The sequence below is a fragment of the Astatotilapia calliptera genome, chromosome 15 (genome assembly GCF_964374335.1).
Source record: "Astatotilapia calliptera chromosome 15, fAstCal68.1, whole genome shotgun sequence".
Lineage (NCBI taxonomy): Eukaryota > Metazoa > Chordata > Actinopteri > Cichliformes > Cichlidae > Astatotilapia > Astatotilapia calliptera.
Genome location: NC_137436.1, coordinates 19876100 through 19899987, shown reverse-complemented (window position 1 = coordinate 19899987; position 23888 = coordinate 19876100). Strand labels below are relative to the sequence as shown.

Here is a 23888-nt window from a genome sequence, read left to right as displayed (position 1 = left end):
TCTTTACTGACTTCACTTTCATTTGGTACATGTAATTTAAATATATATATACGTTGTAAGGACAGAACTGACGGTCTGCCACACCAAAACATGAATGCATTTTTCTTTCTTCTTGACTAAATTATTGTTTGTGAACTTCTTGTGAGGAAAACAAAAATCACCACAAACTGTTAAAACTGTCAAACACTTTTATTAACTGCTGAACATTCATTTCATAAAAAAGTCCCTCCTTCAAGTCTGAAGACATTAGATAAGTTGTGCACTCCTCACTCTAAAGCCCATTGCAGAAATAAATGACTGGGACACCCAGCACAGAAAAGAAAATAACAACCAGTTAGCATAACCATCGATAAGAAAAAACCCCAAAGGACCTGACGTTTTGGTGAAGTGCGAAAACCAATTAAACACTGGAGAGACTGCTTTGTTGTGGACATTCAAAAAACAGAACTACTGCAGTATTGATATGACTATTAATGGTGTGTCTTTAAGCATCAAAGGCCACAGAATATGATAGATTAGTCCAGGTGAGTCACACCTTCTCATTTTGTTCATCACTGTGCTTAAATTTTATTTCCATAGGTTACTGCATGTTTACATTTTACCTAAGTGAAAAAAAATCCTGCAGGATTCACCCAGATTTTCTGAAACAACAAACCAACAAACAAAAAAAGACCACACCATCAGTCTTATTATTTAAACTGAAGTACATTCCAATTCAGACCAGATTTTCTCCAGATATCAAAAACTCAAACAAGAACTTGTTACATATGTAATAAAAAGGGGGGTTAAAATAATCAAAGACAATATTTTAATCTTTAAGACATGTCCCTTATCTCCCAAAGATATTGCTCTCAGGTGTGATGAGGAAGCAAACTGAATCTATGAGCTAATATTCGATGTAAGAGAGGCAGCTGATGCAAGTTCGAGGGAAGACAGGAAGGAAATAAATGCGGTGTGCTTTTCTCCATCCATAATGAATCTTTAAAGGCACAACAGTCACAGATGTTAGAGGACGATCATCTGAAGTTCTGGTCAGGTAAGTCCGATTACATTCATAAACTTTAAAAATTTAAATGTAGTGTTTAAGAGCTAATGATTGAAACTATAAAGAAGTGTCTTCTCATTAAGCCAGTCTGATTTCTTTGTGGTTTTATTTACGGTGAAATTGTTTTATGTTAGCCATTTAGAGCTACATGTGCTTAACATATTTATTCGATCACCAGAATGCAAAAGCTCTCTAATCAAGAGCTTAATACTTAATGCTCAATACTTTTAATGCAAAATAATATAAATAATTATCATTATCCAAGCAATAAAATAGTAAAGCAATTATTTTTTGATTATAACACCAAATTGCAATCATTTACCATTGTTGCTCCATGGAAGAAAAATGTTTTAGTGGTTGAATGTTATGCTTGATTGGGCCAGGTTAAACTTTGTGTATTTAATTTTTTGTTTTAAACAAGTTCTGGGGAGATTTCTAAGAGTTTTTTTGTTTTTAATGACAGATGGTCTAATGCATTTGTAATGAAAAAATCCCCCAAAATGATTGAACTTATAAAAGACCAGAGAAAAAGTCAAGAAACTTTTTGACTTTTTGTAATTTTTGTAGATTCAAAACTGATAACGACAAGACACCTGCAGATTTGGTGAATGTTTGATATTTTACGCAAAAAGCACCAAATGGCTCTGAAAGCTCTCTAAAATCTCTGACTGCTGTTATTCATCATTAACAAAAAGAAAATAATAAAATAAATCATATTTGCTCAAGTGCTGACAAACAATAGCCCTGAAATTTTGTTCCATATTTTTAAAACCCCCCAGACTCATTCTCTGCTGAAAGGTTGGATTCTGTGTGCGTGCACAGCAGTGGTTTAACAGAAAATGTTTAAAGTGTCAATTACAATCTTTAATGTTAAATAAAACCAGAAAGTGCCATTTCACATTCTTGGTAACCTAAAGTAAGAGATTTCGGCATGACTCTGCAAAGAAAGCTTGTTCATACCGACCGATGGACAGATGGCGTTGGTTGTGCTTTGGGTGTCTGAGGCACGAGGCCTATAAAGCAGAGAAAGAGCAAAAGGTGGACAGAATCGCTTCTGCATCCCAAACAAACTGAAACATCCTGCTTTCACCATCCAGTATCGTTTCCACAAACACAGAGTGTGGATCTAAGGAATTAACATCGGCCAGTAATAACAAAAGCACCTAAATTTATCCTTAGAGTTCTGTGAGTTAAGGTTGTGCTATAAGAAGTAGAAAAGAAAAATGTTGAATTGCCTGACAACAGAGGTTGAAGAACTTAAAACAGGTGGCAGAGAGGTGACTTAGCACGTCAACCTAAGATTTCTGAAAACCCTTCAAACCATGTTTTTTAAGTAGAAGCTGATTTTTTACATGGATTTAAGGAGAAACAACAGGCAACAAAGATTTGGATAAAACAGTAAGATCAACTTTTGGTAAATTAAAACAGAGGTCACCTCTTTAAAGAGTAAAGCAATCCCATGAATTTGCATTAAAAGCCTTTCACTTCCTTCAAGGTTCAAAAAGAGCTCACACTACTACTTTGCCAAAACCCTTATTACATTTTAAATAATTAATTCCTAATTAATTGTGCCGAGATGGTTTTGCCGATCTCAGTCCAGTGTTGACTGGGATGTAGAAGATGACGGTCCCTTAGGCTCTACCCAGTGCAGGAGCTTTATTATTAAGACTTTCCTAAACAGACCTCTCTGCAGTGCACAAGTCGTGTTAAGACTTTTTTGGACAATGTGAAGATGAGTCTGTGTTGAGGACCTCAATCATTGTTCTGGTTGTCGGGAAGGACTCTGATACAGATGGAAGACTCTGGTACCAACTTGGTAAACTAGAGAGGAAGAGAAAATGTCAGATAATGTGCCTCTGAAGCAGACAAATAACACACCAGAGAAATTATTACTCTTTGTACCTCTTGAGATTCATCCAGCTCTTTGCTGTTTTACTGAAGCTATCTGGACTGGGTGTGGTCATGGCTTCAAAATCTACCAGCTGAAAAGATATATATACATATATATATATATTTAAATCAAGCAAAAACAAACAAACAACCCCCCCAAACTCCCACACAACCGCAACCAGCTTAAAGGATAGGTACAGTAGTTGAAGCGAAGGCCACATTTCCATAAATAAAGAGACGTGTAAATAAACCTGAGCACCATGCTTTCCAAGACACACTTGAAGTTAAACAAGCCAGTTCCTGCTCTTTCTTTGCAGTGCAGATTTACAAAAAAAGAAAGCTTTTCTAAAAATTGACAGATAACTTTATAGAAGTTAAACGCTGTGTAGCAAAAATGAGAAGCCCGCTTTCTTTCCAATGTGGTCAGACTAAATCATGAAGGGTTTTGGAAAATTCCTTAAGAAGCAACAATATGAAGAAAAACACAGCAGGGCTGCCAACTGTTCATACCATCTGTGAGACACCTGCTTTCACTCTCGACTTGAACACGAACAAGGAACGCGAACAATCCTCTCTTACATGCAGTAAACGGCAGGAGACAGAGATCAGCGATACCAGGATGTATCATAGATGAAAGACCACATCTGATTTTAGACAAGGACTGACCCCTGGCCCACTTTCAATTCAGCGGATACATCCCAGCACTTGTAATCTCTAATTATTAAAGTAAGTACCAAAAAAGCACTGCAAAGTTGAAGAAAACTATGACCTGAAGTTTAATTAAACATGTTTATTAGTTAACATATGAGAAGCAGGTGAAGGCAGCAGACACTGATGTCATCACTAATCAGGCAAAAAGAACTAAACGGATTTAAACCGATTATCCTGGACTGTTATCAAATATGTCAGCAAGGGAGGTTGCTGCAGAGCTAATGGTTTTTCTTTCTTATGAGGAAAAAGTTTTCCAGTCTGATTATATGTTATTTTGAAGACTGAACCTTTGCTCTGCTGCCACTCTGGACCACTGAAACCATCTGGACTTTGGCTGAAGTGATGATGGTCCAAAATTGTACAGAAGATGAAGTGACCACAAATCACCAAAAAAATGTAATCTCTGAATGTTGCACCACTCCTGCAAGAGGAAATCATGAAGTCTGCAGTCCTTCTGCACCAGGTAAATCAGCACCTACATGTACATAGTGCTCATTTAAACACGACTTGAGACCTAGAAACACATTCTAGACCGTATAAGCAATGTAATCTTACATAACATATGGTAGAGTAAGCACCAGTGTAAATGACAATGGACAGCTTTCAAATTTTTGTTACCCATTTTTAAAAAATTACATTTAAAATATTTAATTATCTGCTAAAAAATTGCATTTGGTCCTATGCATTACTTCCATATATAACAAATGTCATAGAGATTAGTGTTAAGTCAATAAAAACTTGCTATATATTCTTCTACTGAAGTAAGATTCACATTAATTTACCTTTCCTTTCGGGATCCTACCAATGACCTCTTTCCCACTGGCCATCAGTGCCCCCATCACCACTGAGTAAGCCACCACACTGAGGAGAAAGTGATGCTTCATTAGCTGAATACTTCCTCTGACATGTTTCAAGAGTTTCAAGTTTCAAGACCACAGACTAAAATAACACTAATATTATTATCCTGCATTTATCTTTCAGTCTTACTAGGCCATTGTTTCTGGGAGTTTTTTCCAAACTAAGATGACAGCTACAAAGAAACTCTCTCTCCCATTTATCATTCAAATGTAGAAATGCTTCATATTGCACCTGTGGGCTGTTTTGACTTTGAAATTACCTGGATCCTCTGGAAAGAGGCATGAGGTTGCAGAAGTAATAAACCAAGGAGAGGATCAGGTTACACACTGCATCTGCATCCTGAAAGAACAAAGATCATCACAGAATCAGCTGTTCAGTTGTGAACAAAGGCTTAATGTAGTCGTGACCTCTGCTGCACTGTGTGCTGTCTTCAGTTACGGTTTATCTTAACGGGGTGAAAGCAGAGAAGGCTGCAGACATAATAAAACAGAACAAAGAGCGAAAGCCAGGAGGGATGTTCACATTGTTCCAGGTCTCTGTTACAGAGGAGTGAGAACACCCTGTTTAGTTCTTGTTTGTTAGTTGTTTAGTCAGGACCACTGTTGACCACAGACAAGTCACGGTAGGCTGCCGGCACAGATTTTTTAATCAAGACAAACTGCTTAAATGGTTTGTTCTGTTTATTCCGGCAGTTTGACAGAAAACCATCAACAGAAATGAATGGCAGCAAATAAACTCAGCTAAATCCAACAGTGACAGAGAATTAATCAGTTCTACTCATAGTTTGCTTGTCTAGACAAGTAAAATATGTGATTCCAGTAGAGAGGGCCAGAGTGGGAATAAGAGGGGAGAGGAAGACGCTGAGGAAAAAACAGACATGAGGCTTATGTTTTGTTTTGCTTTTGAACACTGCCTTGTCTTTTCTAAAGTGACTTTTATCTCTTATGTAAAGAGATTGTAAACAGCCTTGCTACTCTAATAAATAATAAATACGACTTAATGTGTTTTTATGTTTATATTGACAGATCCATCTGTTCTCCTGCAGCTGTGACTGTTTCTAGCTCGATACAAAACCTTTTTGCTAGATACTGCTTGAACAGAATTCAACTTGTAAATATTTTCTATTTATTCTTCAGAAAATATATTAAAAAAATCTTTTTGCCAAATGTCCAAACCCCAGACACTAGAGACAATATCAGAGATATGAAACCGCAAGAAAAAAAAACTAGAACCAAAGCTGGAACACAAAAACAACATTTTATTTGCAGGTATTGCTTTAGAGAAAGGAACATCCTTTGTTAACTTAAGATGTCATCTACTTAAAGCTGTCCAGAAATGGATATTTCACATTGCACCACCATCTGCTTTCTATTACCAGCAGGAATCTTACCCCGAGTTCGCTTGATAACATCAATGCCTTTCCTTTGGCTGTGAGGTCTTTGTAGATGGACTCTATTTCTGACTGGTACTGCTGCGTCCGCTCTTCAGTTGTCTGCGTTTCTACAGAGAATAACATGTTTCCCACCCTGAAATAAAAGAAAATTAAACACCTCAGAGGGTAAAACTTGGAAATATCTGGTTATGTGTGTAGAAGTGTAAAGCATCTACCTAAAAACTGTGGAGCACATGTTAAAAAACAGGTGTTACTGGTTTTTGCAGTAATGAGTCTGCACATATTAAATGAAAACATTAAATTTCAACTGCCCTCCTTTTTTAAGTAGTCACTTTTTTCAGAGATACAAAATTCCCATTGTTTCTGACATTTTTTAAATTTGATTTCAGTCAAAGTGAAAGGACAAAGTCACGGGGAGCTACAAAAGATGAATAGTACCAGTGGAAAGAGACAACTGTGCAGGTATGGCTAATAACAATAATAATAATAATACTAATTATTATTATTATTATAATGACCTGAATAATTCTAATTCAGTTCAAAAATCCAGCGCTCCCAATGCTGATTGTAAAACATGTGAAATTCTGACAGTTACTGCTCCTTATCTGTGCACAAGAAACATATTCTTAGCACCTTTTGATTGACCTTTGTGTTGTACACATACCTACGTATGTAAATACTTTACTGTTCATGAAATATACCTTCTAGGAGATCCTTGTGATTATTATTCCCCTGTTCAAATATTTATATTTAATTTTTATATGAAATGTTAGTGTTGAAGAAAGTGTTCTTTTAGAATATTGAACACAGAGAACGGCAGACTGCACCTGTCTCCAGTGATGGTAATGGTGAAGCCATCGTACTCTTTCCCAGGGTCCTTCAGGCTCGGCACCTTCGAGTTGACTGTGAAGCCATCTCTGGTTTTACTGTTGAACTGCTTCAGGAAGAAACACACCAAACAAAAAAACAAACAAAAACAAAACAGGATGTTGTGCTGCTTTAAAAGGTCTCTTATGGGCAAACATTCATCAATATCAAAATATATTTTAAACTACATGACAACCAAATATTGATTAAATTTAATATGGAAAAATGTAATACATGCGTTTAAACTTTTATGTTTTTTTCAAATTCAGTTTCTGTCAGTCAAGTTTGATGTGATTTTTTGGATCAACAGCATATAGATCTAGGCTCCAGATCTAAGCTATAGATATAAGTTCACACACAAAACTGGGAAGTAATGAACATCACTAGTGTTACTAGTAGAATAAAACTAATATCCACTTGAATCCTTGAGTGCAACCTGAACTAGATTCTCTCATATCCTTCTTACCTTCATTATAGGAAGCAAATCTTCTACTTTATTCACATTTTCTAGAGCTTGGCGGACTTCCAGGAGGCCTCTGGGGTTGTATGCCCTGAGACAGACAATAAGAACATGTTGGTTACAGAAACAGCAAAAACACTGCAAGAATAATTAAGCCATAGATGATGCTTCAAGGAATTCTGCAAAGTCATTGGAGTTGTGATTCAGGTTTTACCCGTGGTAGACCAGTATTCTGTCTTTGATGAAGTCAAGTATGTTGTCAAAGTAGGCAAGGTATCTGATGTTGATAATTTGCCCCCTGGACAAATAAAGAGGGAAAAAACAGACCTCAATATACTACTTTTCAAGGAGCTTCTCAGAATGAGGCTCTCAAAGGGAACAGAATGATAGAGATACGTCATATTCCAAGAAATTGAAATAAATGTTTCTGCACTACAAGGTGAGGCCATATGGAAATTCAATCCTGTAACCCATGAGAGTGTTTGACGCCGTCTTCGAGGCCAAGTTGTTACCTGATGAGGTTGATGTGATTGTTGAAGCCTCGACTGAGACTCCTGGCAGGCATCTGGTCTAACCACAAAACTGGCTGGTCTGGATCGGCGATCCTACGAGTACAGGAAAGGCCCGTTTAGTGTTTCAACACTGCAATCTAATTAACCACACATCAAACACTCTAGTGGGAAAGTGACTTGTTGAATTTGGCCAGAATTGGTGAGAACAGGCTAGTTACCAGGATAAGTAAACCACAGTGAAATGTGAAAAACGACCTGACTGCTGAGTTCTTTCTAGTGCTCACACGGTAAAAACTTAAGCCATGTGTCAGCTTCAGTCTAGACTTCATTTTGCAATGCAGGACAGTTGAAACATCATATGTCAGCATCTGTATCCTTCCTATTCCTTCAGTTTTCAGTTTTAGAGTCATTTCCTGGAGATAATTAGGATCCCATAGTTCCTCTTCACAACACCCAATTTCTTGTGGAATGAGAAAGAAACATTTTTCTAGGTGTTTTACTCATTAATGTCTGTCCAAGCTAAACATGCACTTAAAAGAGTGATGCTAAAATTAATTCCCTACAGTCTCTGCATTATGCCACTCTTTTCCAATGGAAATACAGATGTCAAACATAATGGTGCCTCCATAAATTTGATCTGAGTGATCTCATATAAATTTGGTACAAAGTCCTTTTTATTTTGTGTGTTTCTCACCTCCTCCATTTGACTGCTATGTCAAACATGTCTCTCCACTGCATTTGCCTGGTTTTGCCGTTGACTCGCACTTTGGAGTTGCTCCATGTCCGATGCATGGCCTGCATTACCTCTAAGGTTGCTAATCCCATGGCTGAAGAAGCACAGACAGCTCTTTATTTTTAGGCTCTTGTTAACACTTGGTGATCTTTTCAAACTGTGGCATTGTCTCTGTGGTACCTCTGTGTATTCTTCTGTTGGGTAGAAAACCAGGAGTGTCATACTGCATGAGTGCCCCCAGATGGTCGGCCGTGCAGATCAGCTTCTGAACTTCATTGCTGTAGCTGTCGAAGTTCTGTGGCAGCACGTCTCTGCCAACCAGAAAGACGTGGAGAATAAGGCTTTCATGAAACGCACTTTTTTTTTTCCTAGACACTGGCTGTCAACCTTCTACAATATCACAAAACAGATGAAGTAGTTCGAGCCTGCTGACATGCATGCATAAAAACATCTACTTGATGAACACAGGAGCTTTCGTGTCATATGGAAAACATGGCAGGTGTTGGTTTTCAACCACAAAACGCTGCCTCGTGTTTTAGCTCATGAAAACTGCTACAAACTGAAGCTCAGGAAACCACAGTTATGATGGTCCTGATTTTCCTAGATTTTCTTATGATGACAGACTTAAGGTGAAGCGTAGGGCATCCTAAATTAAATTCAGATTGAAATGTGAAAATAAATGTAATCTGTCACAATAATTTCTGCTTTGACCTCAGAGAAAGCTTGACATTTATATAAAGAATAGCTAGATTAATCACTTCATCATCGCAGCATTATTACAGTTGATCGTTATGGTCAGAGTTAACAGTCCCCCAAACCCACTTGATATGTGGCTGCAGGCCAGGCTGTTCTTCATAGTCCTCTATTAAAAAAGGCAGGTTCTTGGCCCAGTGGTTCTTAAAGTTTCCCGGTAAGTCCTGGTCCACGTTGTACTCTGCTACTGGGATATCCAGGTGGGAGTGCAGGTAACGAGAGTACTCTGGAAGAAATCAAGTAAACAGGACCTTTATGTGAGAAGTAAATAGACCAGAGGTGGTGCATTATGAGGTGGTGGTTTAGGTCAAAGGATACTGAAGCTAAAAATAAAGAAAAAGCATGGTTAAGGTATACAGAAGAGTCTATCATGGCCAAATAATACAAAAAGGGGACAAGCACAAATGAGACTGAATGAATGAATGCTTTCTTCTGATGAACCAGGAGGACATTCAGAAGCCTTAATTTCCTGTTTTTGTTTTGTTTGTTTTTTTAAAAAGCCCATCAAATTCTAACATTCCTGGGTTTTTTAAAATTGCAATAGTTCTCCTGAAAATTAAATCAGAAGAAAATGCTATTCTTTAATGCAAAAGTAATACACTGGAAATACTCCTCTGTATATCACATCTGGTGGCCTTGACCTCAGCTGTGCTGCATGTCACTCCCCCCTTGTTTCCTCAACTTTGTACTTTAACAATTGTTTTAATGAAAGCCTCCAATGCTCAAAGAAACTCTGAACATTTGAAAATATGAAAAATACACGAAAAAACAAGCAATGTGACGTTTTGGAGAATCTAAAATATAACTGTCCGTTTCCTTTTTTGTTAAAACAATTAGTAATAATGCATTCAGTATAGACTCTGTAATAGACTGCACACCTATGCCTGAACAACTCTTGTGCTCTAGGTTCTTTGAAAACATGTCTTGAATGGACTCTATAGGAAGTCTCCAGGTGTCACGTGGTATCCTAAGCATGTTAGCGGCAGTCTTATAAGCTGACAGTTGTAGCTGCCATAAATCACCCCAGTCATTGGTTTCTGAGGTTTGTTCATCTGCCAGTTTATCCTGTAGGCAGAGCTCTGACTTGGAGAGCAGACTTTTTATTTACCCTGTAAAATAAGACTGATCTTGAATCAGCATTCTTCTCTTTATCTGCGATCAGTCATAATGTGTATGCATGTGTGTGTGTATATATATAAAGACCCACCCACCTCTGAGGTATTTAACTTTGAGGTATTCAGAGCTGGCTTTTTGCCCCAGCAGAGGGTCGTTCAACATGACTTTAGTCTGAGCTTTGATGCCTTCGTAAAACTGCCCCATGGCCACGTGACTCAGCCCCTTCATGTACTGACACACCTCGTTGTAAGGCTCCAACTGAAGACACCTCTGAGGAAAACAAGAGAATTACATTGCATGTGAATCCATTACCACTTCTTTCCTTTTGCTGCTAGCAAACCCTAAACCCTGTAAATTAAAAATTCCTAAAATTGCAGAGAGGGGTGTAAGGACAGCCTGTTTTACTTCGTTGTGGATAATTCTACCTTGAAGTTGCCTATGGCCTCCTGCAGAGAGCCATGGTGGTACAGCATCATGCCACGGAGCTGGAGAGACTGGATGTGGTTCTGATTCAGCATGAGGGCTTTCTGGAAGCTCTCCATGGCTGATTCAAAGTCACCAAGCTCTCTGGGAGAAGGAAGAGGAAAAGCAACTGTTGATATTTGGCTAAATACCCTATGTCAAAGTGACATCCTGCATTTATGCATGGAGTAAGAAAGCATGCTGCAGAGTGCTTGTACCTGTAGGCCTGTCCGAGGCTCTTATAGGCATCTATAAAGTCAGACTTCAGTTTCAGTGCTTCTTTAAAGGTCTCAATGGCTTCCTGATAAAGAAAAAAGCAACCTTTCACATACATTGACAACACAGTTGAGAGGAAATGCATTAAGGAACACGCAGACCAGAAATTCTGAGTCAGCAGGTGGTTCAGAACTTTAACACATTCAGATTTTGTCTTATGTAACCCCAGTGTGGACATGGCTAAATGCTGGAGTGTAGCAGTAACTGTTTAACACTTAGTTTAACAGTTAAACTGTTTACTATAATTACAGTCCTAGCTTTACAAACAAAGGTGACAGTAATGCTGATAGTTTTAGGTGTTCAGCACAACGTTATTACAAAATATTGTGGCAAGCCAGCCAACTGAGATATTTAAGAAATCAGTATCATAGTGATGCAACAGAGAGACTGAGACAGGGGATCATCAGACACCATCTGTGACTATTCACACCAAGTGCCATAGAAAGCCAACTAAGAACTGTTCAGATATTTCAGCCTGGTCCAGCCACTCTTTGCATAGTAAGGTTGGACAGTTGGACGAATTTATCAACCATCGACGATAGGTTGAGCCTTTCACTGGTCGTTTTATTTATTTATTTGCCCATGAGTAGGTTTGCTAATAATGTCAGTTGAAGCTAAAAGAAGCAGTCAATGGGGGGGGGGGGGGGGGGGGAATAGGGCTGTTTTAACGTCATCCTCTTCCAGCTGGGAGCAAATGCACCCTCCTCAGACTGCCCCCAAATGGAGCGATTTATTTACTCAAACTCATAACAGAAAGAAAGGCAGCAGCCTATGTTCAGAAATAGAAAACAAAACATTTTATTTAAATATACATCTGCACAAGCGGTGGTTGCGGTTACATCCTCAGGTTTGGCTCTTTAATCCAGTTTAAAGTCAAAGAAATCCGAAATTGCTGACTTTCAATTTTTTTGGACAACTAGTTCCTCCAAGTTTGGACTTCTTCTGTGTTCTAAACGTGCAAAACAGTCCGTGCATGATTACATTGCTCTGCCCATCAAAAAGTCACCTGTGCAGATATATCGCCTATCGTCATATATGGGACCGATGAATGTCAGTTAGAAAAAATGTACATATCGCCCAACCTTAGTGCATAGCATGCAAATAAAAAGCAGATTCCACCAATGGGCACAACTCTCTCATTTAGAGTAAGCAATTAGTTCAACAATCACATTCGCAACTATCATTAAAAGCGCTAATGTTGTTGTTTGCAGTTAACTGTCAGCTGCCTGCAGGAGCTGCAGCTGGGATTCCCCCAGGAAATCCTTTATGTTTAGCATCTACATGTCATGTAGATTCAAGTGCTGCTCTGCACACATTAGTCAGTGTGTGGGAAATAAAAATGCACTTGGCTTGGGCAGACTTTAAATTAACATAGTAATTAGAAGTTAAGCAACATCTTATCATTCATCTACCATTTTTACTTCCCTTGTGGTGCACAGCGGATTTTATCAAAGACGAAAGCAGCTACCCCAGCATTAAGAGACACTTTCAGCATGAACGTGCTAAACATCACCAAGCACAACAAACAGCTAGCAGAAAACTCTGGTATAACACAGCAACAATCTCATCCGTCAGAAAGGCCAGGAAGAAAATGAAAAAAAAGTCAACTTTAACAAAGTTGACTTTTGTTAAAGCAAATTGAATAACTTTACCAAAGCATGTGGTTCCATCTGCTTCACAGCTGCATATATGTAAATAAGTTAAATCTGCAGACAAGCTTAGAACACAATATGCATGAAACCCAATAAGCTTGAGCTTGTATTAAGCTATTCATCTCCTTCCCTTCATCTCCTGACACTGTAAGTCGCAAATATAATATTTAAACAACCCCCCCAAAAAACCAAACAAAAAAACAAAACAGTCAGCTGACATTTGAATACATTTCTGTGACTGTGTTTCCAGCAGCGAGCTGAGAACGACCCTGTTAGTTTGCATTAAATTAAATCCTCTTTGATGTTGTTGACTCAAATAATATTTTGGTAATTAAAAGTGAAAAGATAAATATAGACAGGATACACAAATGAGGTGTAATCATGCACTAACAGGATGTTTGTGCAACAAAAACTCTGTTAGTGAAATTCTGATATATCTGATTGTAGAAAAAAACAAGTCATGTCATTATCTGTGGTCATATCTGGTTACAATAAAATGTGATGGTGGAGGCCACGAGTCTTCCAAACAGTAATTCATTAACCAGTGAGTGATATCACATTGTTTATTTATCTTTGATATGGACAAGGCCATACTGGGAATATGAGACTGTGAACAGCTCACCTTGAGCATGCCTCTGTGGAAAAAGGTCAGGCCTTTATACAGCATGGCAATAGGCTGATTCTTCTTAAGCTCTAAAGACTGCTGGAAGTCCTCCATAGCGGCCACATAGTCCTGAACAGAGAGCAAAGCACAGAGTCATCACATGGAAACATACAGGCATATATGTACGTTCATGCTGCATCTGACTGTCAAACCTCTGAAATGAAGAGCAGCGTTCCCCTGTGCCTGTAGAGACGAGCTGAGGGCTGTAGCTGGATGGCTTTTGTCAGGTCACTCAGAGCCTCACTGATGCGACCCAGAGGAGACAGGATCTAAACACACAAGCACCGAATTGCACATTTCATCTTTTTAATTTTATTGTTGCAAAATACTGATGAACTGAATTATTTTCTTTGCTTTTACACCGCATCGAAAGAACATTTGGGGGGAATAAAGATAAGTTTGTTGTTTTTATTTCATGAAAAACAGGCATGATTCAGTCACTGCAGTGCTCAAAAGATGACATCATTTTCAGGACAGGCTTTGCATATTTCTGCAAGGTAATGTTAAACTGCACAGTACAGCTAATACAACAGCATGGCTTCATAGTAAAAAGAGTCCAGGTCCTGAACTGGCATGCAGCCCACACCTTTCACCAACTGAAAACATTTGACACATCTGGACTCGGGACTGCTTCAGTTCCCAGAGGATTACAGCCTCTTGTTAAAAGGAGGAGGAATGCTACACAACAATAAACATGACATTTTCCCAGCTTTTTTAGAGACATGGGATGTTGCTGCCATCAAACACAAAGCAAACTAATATTATTCTCAGTTTAAACATTTGATAGGTTTTCTATGCTCTACTGTTAATAAAAATATGGTTTATGGGTTTTGAGATTTGCAAAGCATTTAATTCTGTTTTTATTTACATTTTTCACTGTGTTGTGTTTAAATTCAAATGGTATAAAAGTCCCAAAGAGGAAATGGTAAATAAAACAGCAGAGTGAAACCTGCAGTGGGGGAATTCTTTTCTTTAATCTTGTGAGAGTTGCCAGAACTCTAACCATGTCTGGTGACTGTTTATGTGCCCAACTGTTTTTGAATATTGCTGTTGCCTAATATTATTTGCTATACTGTAGCTTAAAACTTATTTGAATTCACTTTAAAATTTATATTTTGCCTCTTTCAAAATGACAATGCATTGTCGATTATTTGTAGTAAAAGGCAGCTGCTACTACTTCTATATGTGTTGTCCAAATATAAAGAGATCACCTTCATCAGTAACCATGATTATATGAAAAGTTGCTAACATTTATTGAGGATGTGTTTCAAGCCGTTTCTGAACATGTTAAGAGAATCAGACTCGTATAAAGACACCATTTCTCATATGTTGTGCACAACAGGATGTAGTCTGTGCCTGGCACGTTCTCACTTCTGAAAAAAACTCAGTGTGGTTTAGGTGCAGGCTGAGTAAAATGTCCAGGAGGCAAAGCAGCTCGCTAGCTGCGAATTCAACATCCTCTAGTCTTACATCAAAATAATCGGATATCACAGAGACTTTGCAGTAGGAAGCTGCCAGGCTAATTTGCATTATCAAGTATATCTTGCTGGGTAATGCCTAGAAAAGTTCCAGGATGCAGTGTGTGTGAAAGCAGATGAAATCGACAAAACCTGTTTGGGGGAGTTATTTGTGAATAATGCAAATGATGTTTTATGATTAAAAAAAACTCTGTGCTTTCCAAACTGATCCAACTTCAACAGTCAAGATAAATCATTTGGGAGAAAATCAAAGCAGGAGGAGCTCATCAGACTTGGAGAGAGGTGACTGATTGCTTGGAGCACATTTGTAGCTCATTCACATTTTATGTCTGGCTGATGACTCACTGACTGCAGATCTTTTTCATTTGGCTGTGATGTATTTTCTAGTCTAAAAAACCAAAACAACACAGCTCGATGCATTTTAAAAGTCACCAACTCCACTTGAAAACTGAACCTAAAAAGTTCATGGAACACGAATTCTCTTTAGTACAACTTCTGACTGCTTGATTAGATTAGTCTTGATTAGACATTAAAGCTCAAAATTAATCCGAAACTTGACAATTAGAAGCAGAAAAATTAGCTACAAAACAGGAGGAAGGCAACTACATGTAATCAGTTTAATTATACTGCTACCAACAGTTGTTAAGATAAGATAAGATAGAACTTTATTAATCCCTCGGGTGGGTTCCTCTGGGAAATTCGACTTCCAAAAAGCACAGCAACGACCGAAGTTACAGTTACAGAATTGTTATATATATATATATATATATATATATATATATATATATATATATATATATATATATATATATATATATATATATATATATATATATATATATATATATATATATATATATATATATATATATATATATATATATATACACACACACACACACACACACACATATATATAAATAAAATATACAAAGGGGATAAATAGAATAAATAGGAATAAAAAATAAAAATACAAGTGAATTGCACATTTCAAGTATTGAGTCTATTGCACTGTTGACTATTTACAAAAAGTATTGCACAAGGTATTGTACAGTGAGGTGAAGAGGCACTACAGCTTAGTTGTTCCCCCCTCCTTTGTCCTCCTGTTTCTCCTCCCTCTCCCCTCCAGAGAGGAGTTAAACAGTTTGATGGCGTGTGGGACAAAGGAGTTTTTAAGTCTGTTAGTTCTTGTCTTGGGGAGAAGCAACCTGTCACTGAACAGACTCTTCTGATTGTTTATGGTTAAACTGTTGTCTTAGCTTGTTGCAGTACTTGAAAGCCATAAAATATATCAGTGCTGAGGAACACTAATAATAGATCACATTTGCCACAGAGTCACCTCTCACCTCTGCTCTCTGCTCGTAGACCTCTGGCCAGCTGGGCTCGAGGGTGATGACTCTGTTGAGCTCGTACAATGCCAAATCGGCATTCTTTATATCCTGGCATGGACACACAAGAGGAGAGAGGCACTTACATTTTGTTGCCATAAACTTTAACATATTGCGCACAAAACTTGGAACAAAGCCACAAACAACACCAAACACAAAAACTACTCTAAGCAGTTTTCTTCTCCCCCCTATTCTGGAGGGCACACTACCATAACCGCAGCATCCTGGCAGATTGAATTGGCATTCACTGAATGTCACACTGAATCACTCTGCATTTACCTGAAACTGCTGTTGTCAACAAAATACAGGATTCTTTTTATTTGAGGACAAATAAACCAAAACAAAACCCACAAACCTCCCCAAAGGCGTCCAACAAAACACATCCACACAGCAACTCTCTGTGCAGCCCGAACTCAGCGGAGGTCAGAATTGTTTTAAATTTGATTTTGAGAACAATTTGGCAGAACATAAAACGAGAATATGAATAAATATATTTCAACATCTGACAAATGCAAATAAAGGCTGTCCATTAAACAAAGTGTGTGTGCACAGTCTGAAGTATGAGTCATCGGCCTTGAAGTTTAAGCTCAAGTCCTTCACAGCACAGTAGTGAATAGTGTTTCTGACACATTGATAAAATACCAGCAACATTCTCTCCCAAGTAAATATCATAAGTGGATTGTATTTATAAAGTCTACATTCACACAGGACGTATTCTACATATGCAGAGAGCTACTGACCTTCCTATTAGTAGAGGACTCATTCTACCTCCTAAGCCACAGCCGTTGATGATCTCTTACGACAGTTCATAAATATATTATGACTAAGATGATATGCAGATGGATAACTGCTTCAGTAATGAAAACACTATATAATTGGTTTATTTCCCTTCTTGCAACATTAAATTATGCTTCAATCACAGATTAGCTTGCATTAAAAACCATTTTGCATAACACTGAAAGCAGAATATTAGTAGTGTTTGTTTTAGAATAGAATAGAATTCAACTTTATTGTCATTGCACATGCACAGGTACAGGGCAACGAAATGCAGTTTTGTTTTGATTCACCTATTTAGTCATTGCAGACAGTTGTTTCCCAAAAATTATAGTGAAAGAATTTAAAAAGAATCTGCTCTGGTTACAGGCTTTGGGTTTTACTTTGTTGCTGGAGCTCTTTAAACATTTCAGAGGCTGGGAGTTATGACGGGCATCCTAGCAAACTAGGTGTAAAACATTATTTGCTTATATTTTAATTCAATATCTTTCATGCATAATCATTTACATATTTCCTGGCAACCTCTAGGGAAATTATGTCTTCCTCATGTAAGTTCTCCTGTCCAGATAGTTGCCAACAGGTCTCTAGGCCTGTGTGACTATTGCCTAAGGGACTCTGGGAATTTTTTGAGGATAAAAGGAAGATCTGACATCGAGTGTAAAACAGTCCTCCCTCTTTCTGAAAGCAGTATTCCTCAGATGCGTTCACAGACTCCCCATCTCTTTGTGGAAATAACAAGAGCGGTTACATCTGAAACCTCTGCTACTGAGACTTGTATCCCACAATACAAGAAAAGTTGCTTTTTAAGCTCATTTTGTGGCATTGTTTCTTTTAGTGGAAAGCGACAGTGCACATGCACACAAAGAGAGATTTACCTGTGAGTTTAACGTGCTCTCTGCTTTCACCACTTGGATATCAGGTCGCCAGTAAGGTTGCTTATAACCAGTGGCCCACTTTAAATGCATTTTAATGGCTAGTAAATAAATAAGTAAATTGTATTATTACAGCACCTTTAAAGTGCAACAAAATAATACATAAAAATGTGAGATGGTATAAAAGGAAAATAAAATCCTGGGAAAGAAACATTTGCTTTGTAGTTTTTTGGGTTGTTGCAGGAAAGACACACTTCAACCAGTTAGCCACATGCTAATTTGCATCATTTGTTCTTGGGCAGGTAGAAATCCAGACAACAAAAACATCATATAAAAAGGTTCAATATGTAGAAGATCCATTCAATCGCTTAATTTATAGACAACAGGCTTGCTTAAAACCAGTAACATGTTTGACTCATATTTGTGGGTGATAAAGTCTTACACTGGTGCTGAATTCTACAGCTGCCACTTACCTGCAGACTTTTCTTCCCATAAGCTATCCCTCTCCCGTAGATGGCACTGACCAGCTCTGGGTCACCCTGTATCAAACAGAACAAATGTTCAGAATACGCAAAGAAAGGTGTTTTGTTTGGCATCAAAAGAATTTCTACATCTCTCAAAGGTTAACTGAAAGGTAATTTTTGCAGAGCCGTATTGGGTAACATGTATGCACACACATACCTGCAGTAAGAGTGAAAAGTGTTTAATGGCTTCATCATAAAGTCCATTGCCTATGAGAACATAACCTATAGCTGCAATGACAGAAAAAGTGACAATGAAAAGCTGCATTTTAGCTGCACAGCATTTGAACAACATGCTGACTTACCAAGCTCTTCATTTGTGTTTTGGTTATCTACAGGAAAAGGTATTTTTTTCTGTTCTATAAACAATTTGGCCTGATTCTGTAAGAGATGGCGACAAGAAGAAAAAAAAAAAAAAGACAAGAAGGACAAATTAGAAATGTCAAGAGAGGCACAAAATAATCATTTCCTTCCTGTGTGAAGGCAACTCGATTGAGTGGAGAAAAAACAAAAGACAACACTTAAATGCTGTCGACACCTGTGTTTTCAGTTCATTGGAGAGCTTTAGAACGTGTTGACAACTTGCGTAAAATGACATTTTCAATATAACTGTTAACAGCTTTTTCAAGGATATTTTTACGAGCGATTTTAAGAGCCCTGCTGAATATCTCAGGGTTACTCTGAAGAATTATCTACTGCTGAACAGAGAACAACTCAGCAACTTTTTATTTCAAATTCCAAATGCAGGCATAAAGATTTCAAAGTAGACCTGTAACTGGAAATTTAGCACATACAGGAATTTCAACCACAGACTCGATGTGCAAAATAAACTACTGCATTAACAACAATGCTTCTTTTTTTCCATCTTGTACTTGCTATGTTAACCCAAACGGCAGCACTGCAGTGGAATTACTGTATCCAAATTGGACAGCATGGAAATGTTGCTGCGGCAGCATTTTACAAGGCAACTGACAAGGCATGCACTTGCCCCATTCCTTTTATTGGGGATCCTTATCAAATCTCACCTAACATAAAACTGTGGGACTGCACTACTCCCACCCCACGCCCTAAAAAAGAAATCTTGATCCTAAACATCTTGCAGCCTTCATCACAGATCCCTTAGATCAGGTTTTGTCTTCAGTTGCTTCTGCACCTAGCATGCCAACCTGCAATTTTGTGTGTGTGTGTCACAACGTCTTTAGCACAGACGTTGCGTCTATCAACTCACTAACCACTTTCACCAACCCCAAAAAGCTATCTATCTTGCAGCTTGTGGTGAAGAGCACCAACCATGAGCTGTGCCGTACTCTTCTGTGTGTTTTTTTTTTCATGGATAGGAACTGCATTTTGTTTGTTTTTTGTTTTTTTTTTGGGGGGGGGATACATAGATCCAATATGATCACTACAATCAGTGAATGTCATTCTATTGCAAAATTCACCAGGTCATTAAATTTGGGCCTTTTTAAATGGTAAGTTGAAGCCCTGCAGTGTACATTTATTTTCACACACTGGAGCAGTGAAATAGAGGTGAATTATAGGGTGTCAGTATCACACTCCAACAGCACCTTAGGGTGTGGTTACATGTGTAAGCACCAAAAGCAACCACACCCATCACTGTGAGCTTAAGTATCTGATCACCACTGAAACTTAAGATTTTTTATTTCTCGCTGAAGAGAAAATGTGTGTAAAACTAAAACATAACCAGAATGTCTTGCTTTGGAAAAAACATAAAAAAAACATTAGAACACAGATTTCAAAAGGTTTATAAACTGCTTACACACACCTGTGTTTTGTGGTTTAACCTTGACTATATATACTTGACTATATATAAAATATACTATTTTTTTTAACTCTAAAGGAAACCGTTACAGGCCATAGCTGCTCTAGATCTAGACTAGTGTTTGAAATCTCACCAAGATCTTCTCTGCATTAAGTGAGAACACAGACTCGCAGGGCGGGTTGCTTCCCTCCTCACAGTCTGGGTCTTCCAACTGTAAAATTGAAGACTCTGAAAAGACAAAGATTCAAAGTATTTATCACTGGAAACAAAACGGTTCATAATGGCAGGGTATTTCAGACCATTACGCTACTATGTCTTTTAAATTGTATTAAACATTGTAAAGTTTCAAAGAAAGAAAAGTATCTGAGAAGTTAAGCAGGCTTGACCTGACACACACTGAAATCCAAACTCATGAAGCCTGTTACAAAGTGCTCTCCAGGACATTTTCGGAGCCCCTCAGACCAAAAGGCAAAAGCTTTAAATCATGAGACGATGATCAATGATGTGCATGTGACAGTCTTTAAGTGCTGCAAATGTACAAAATGAATACTAACCACAACCATTTTTGTCCATCATATAAAAAGAGCATGCAGCATGGTTCCTTATAAACTTAGGGGTGTAAAGCCGCTGTGTTATTTTACTTTGTTTTGTACATTTTAGGTGTAATTTTCACAGTAACAGCAACCACCACATTGAGCCCTTCGGTGAGAAGAACTGAATCTTCTGATTGAATCAGAAGCAAGCAAAACACTGTGAAAAGTTAAGAAACAATGTCGTGGTTCATATTTCACAAATCATTAAGAATCTGTTTATTTCAACTTGTACAACTATATTATCTCTCATAATTTCTGTCCTAAATGCAGTGACACAGGGAAAACAAGAGGTGTCCGTAATAATTCCAACAAACTAAACGTGGGCAAAGAGTATGTTTGTTTGGTACACGCTACAACTACAAAAAGGCATTCTGACATTTTAGTGAATCTAACTTAAGAAACACACACACAAACTATGCAGGTAAAGAGTTTAGCATTTAAAGTTGTTTTTTAATGGTCTGTGTATAGGCTTTTTCTTGGATGTATGAAAACGTATGTAAGCATTGTTCAGCATATCAGTCTCCATTACCTTAATTTTCAGTTAAATATGGACACTAGATGAAGAAAAACAATATTTTTATGCTTGAGAAAACAAGACACATTTTTTAAAAGCACTAAACAATATTTTTGCTACAGTTCCGCTAAATTTCCTTCAGCAGTATAGCAGAGCTTCTTTGGTTTGGTTTGTAGGCAAGAAAATCCCCATCTCTACACGCCTGTATTCAGCTGTTGCGACTCTTAACTGGTATCAAACATAACATTTTCCCCCAGCAGCCAGCAGATCAGGCTCTTAGTGGTCCCTTGTATATTTTTAATGGGCCTTATATTCCATGTTAAGCACATTGAGTTAACATGTAATGTAACGTGCTACATTTTTCTATTATCAATTTGCACATGTTATCAGTAGATATAATTTTTTATTATCCTATATATAAAAATAATGAGTAACTGAAGCTTAGTGGAGTACATGCTGGGCTCATGTTTAGGACTCGCCCCTGCATATTGCAGGTGTTGCTGCTAGAGAGAGATGAGGTGGCTACTGCGAGCCTGCAGCAACATTTACAGGAAACCTGCCAAATTTAAAGGCTGCGTTAAAGTAAACAAGCATTTCATCTACATACAGACAGATTTTATCTTAGCTTCTTCTAAAGTCAGACGTGCCATCATGCAAAACAAACCAGTCAGGTGACGCATTGCTTTTCCTTACATTTAACTATCTAAACAGGCAATGAGATGAAAGGCTTGTATTGGTAAACTAAAGACTGTAGGGAAAAAAAACATAAAACAACTAAGAGTCGATTGAACACAAAACACTTTAATGACAAATCTAAGTAAATTTACGTCAGTTCCTTTTTATTTTGTTTTTAAGCAAGTGAAAGTAACACATTTACAGTTGGTTGTCTTTTTGTTCAGAATTCTAATTTTAATTAATATTTCAATGAACTAAAATGTCTTTTTCACACGTTGTATAGGTTTTTAACTCAGTTATAGTTACTGCAACAAGCTTTGGTCAGTCTAACTATAGAAGTGGGTGAGTTACTGACATGCCGAATGCAGCGAAAGGACATTGTAATTATAAAAAACTTTTCAGTTTTCCTCTTTAAATATTTATTTTACTGCTGCAGAAGACGACATTAAATTGCGCGTTCTTTGGCTGGAGTATGGTTTACTTCTCTTTGTTTAAGGTAAAACATACAGTTTGCTGACTGAAGTGAGCTTTTCGATAAGCACTTTTAAGTTTCTTTACAGTTATTTACACTTGAACTCCACTTCCTGTGTTTGAACTCTGTTTTCTTTCATATTTGGCGGAAAAAAAGACTATTTTTGAGGCAGGAAAGGCTACTCTTAATGATCCCTTCGAGCTGTCACCGCTTACTGTTATTGGCGTATTAACGTTAGCCTTTAAACGGTTGGGCTAGCCGGGTCCAAGTGACAGTTGTATCAGAGAGGACGTGGCAAAGTAACAGCGAAAAGGCAGACTTTACCGCAGTCAGCAGCGTAGTCCTCCCATTCAGACAGCGAGCTGCATCCCTGTTTGTGGAGGTCGTTGTTGAATAAAGTGAGAGTGGAGAAGAACTCGGTGGAGAAAATCGCCCGGCACAGGTACAAGAGTGAGAGAGCTACCACAACAACAGCCCGGCTGGCAGGGGCCATGTTGTGCTACATGTGTGACGCCACGGGGCGGAAGCTGCCGCAGTTCGACCCAAACGGGCACGCCCCCCTCACGCGCGAATCTGCGGGACGCGAACAAGAAGCCCGCAAAACGGAGGGAGCTATTAAACCACATTTCCCAACACCCTCCGCGGCTGTCAAACCGGTTCCGCGAGCGTCAAGCCAGAAATCACGGTTTTCCGTTATGAGATTCAATATAAAAGTATAGGCAATTTTCTAGGATAATTTGTTCATCAAAAGGAGACTTATAAACTTATAAACGTATAAATGTTTAAGGTTAGACAACGCGAATTATTTTTTTTACATTTTTCTAAATTTGTTTTTTAAAATTTTAAATTATGTATGTACTCCACTTCTTGACCAGTTGACCTGCATGCCATGCCTTTGTAAAGGGTGGAATCCTGTCTTCCCAATCCAGTTTAGCTTGTATGAGGAATTTACACCCCATCAGACTCCCTTGTGATCTAGTGTCACGTATATAGCTCTCAACTTCTACTATTTCAGACAGCAATGTCGCATGAAATGAAGACGTCAGTCTTTTCACATGATCCACAGCTTTATGCAATAACTGGTAATCGTATGACATTGTGATGGGCTGAATCTGTGGTTTGAGGTTAGTCGCAACTCGCAACAGTATGAGTATGCAGTCTGTCTTCATAAACCAATTCTGACATCGTAGGCAATAGTATAATGTTCTCTTCTGTCTCAAAGTGCAATGAAACAAATCAGAATAAAAGCTATTCATAGGGCAGCTGCACAGTAGTAGTGCATTTAAGTACTTAAATAGGGGTAGAGGGTTGGTAGAGCTAATTTTACATTTGGTCAGTTATGTTGAGAAAACAGCTTTTTCTTCTCCTGTCTAGTCCAAGCTGTGCCTTGCCTCTCTAAATCTTTCTCCAAACTGCTTAGTCTGAGCTG

At 38.1% G+C, this 23888-nt stretch overlaps 1 protein-coding gene across 3 annotated transcripts; it reads right to left on the bottom strand.

Moving 5' to 3' along the window:
- Nucleotides 1-170: 170 nt before the first annotated feature.
- Nucleotides 171-22993, bottom strand: ttc13 (tetratricopeptide repeat domain 13). Of its 3 annotated transcripts, XM_026142416.2 has the most exons (23): nucleotides 22784-22991; nucleotides 20339-20433; nucleotides 18731-18806; nucleotides 18586-18656; nucleotides 18378-18443; nucleotides 16217-16309; nucleotides 13545-13661; nucleotides 13351-13461; nucleotides 11019-11101; nucleotides 10764-10905; nucleotides 10434-10608; nucleotides 9292-9448; nucleotides 8650-8780; nucleotides 8431-8563; nucleotides 7737-7829; nucleotides 7439-7522; nucleotides 7231-7315; nucleotides 6725-6831; nucleotides 5895-6030; nucleotides 4764-4843; nucleotides 4429-4507; nucleotides 2948-3027; nucleotides 171-2866 (listed from the first exon to the last, which is right to left on the bottom strand). In XM_026142416.2, the coding sequence occupies exons 1-23, from the start codon at nucleotides 22950-22952 to the stop codon at nucleotides 2752-2754; spliced, it is 2478 nt and encodes an 825-aa protein (XP_025998201.1). In that variant the 5' UTR covers nucleotides 22953-22991; the 3' UTR covers nucleotides 171-2751. The 3 variants fall into 3 exon arrangements, with proteins under 3 accessions (XP_025998201.1, XP_025998199.2, XP_025998198.2); XM_026142414.2 differs by lacking the exons at nucleotides 171-2866; nucleotides 2948-3027 and adding an exon at nucleotides 3711-4121 and having other exon boundaries at nucleotides 22784-22993; XM_026142413.2 differs by lacking the exons at nucleotides 171-2866; nucleotides 2948-3027 and adding an exon at nucleotides 3711-4121 and having other exon boundaries at nucleotides 6725-6834; nucleotides 22784-22992.
- Nucleotides 22994-23888: the final 895 nt, after the last annotated feature.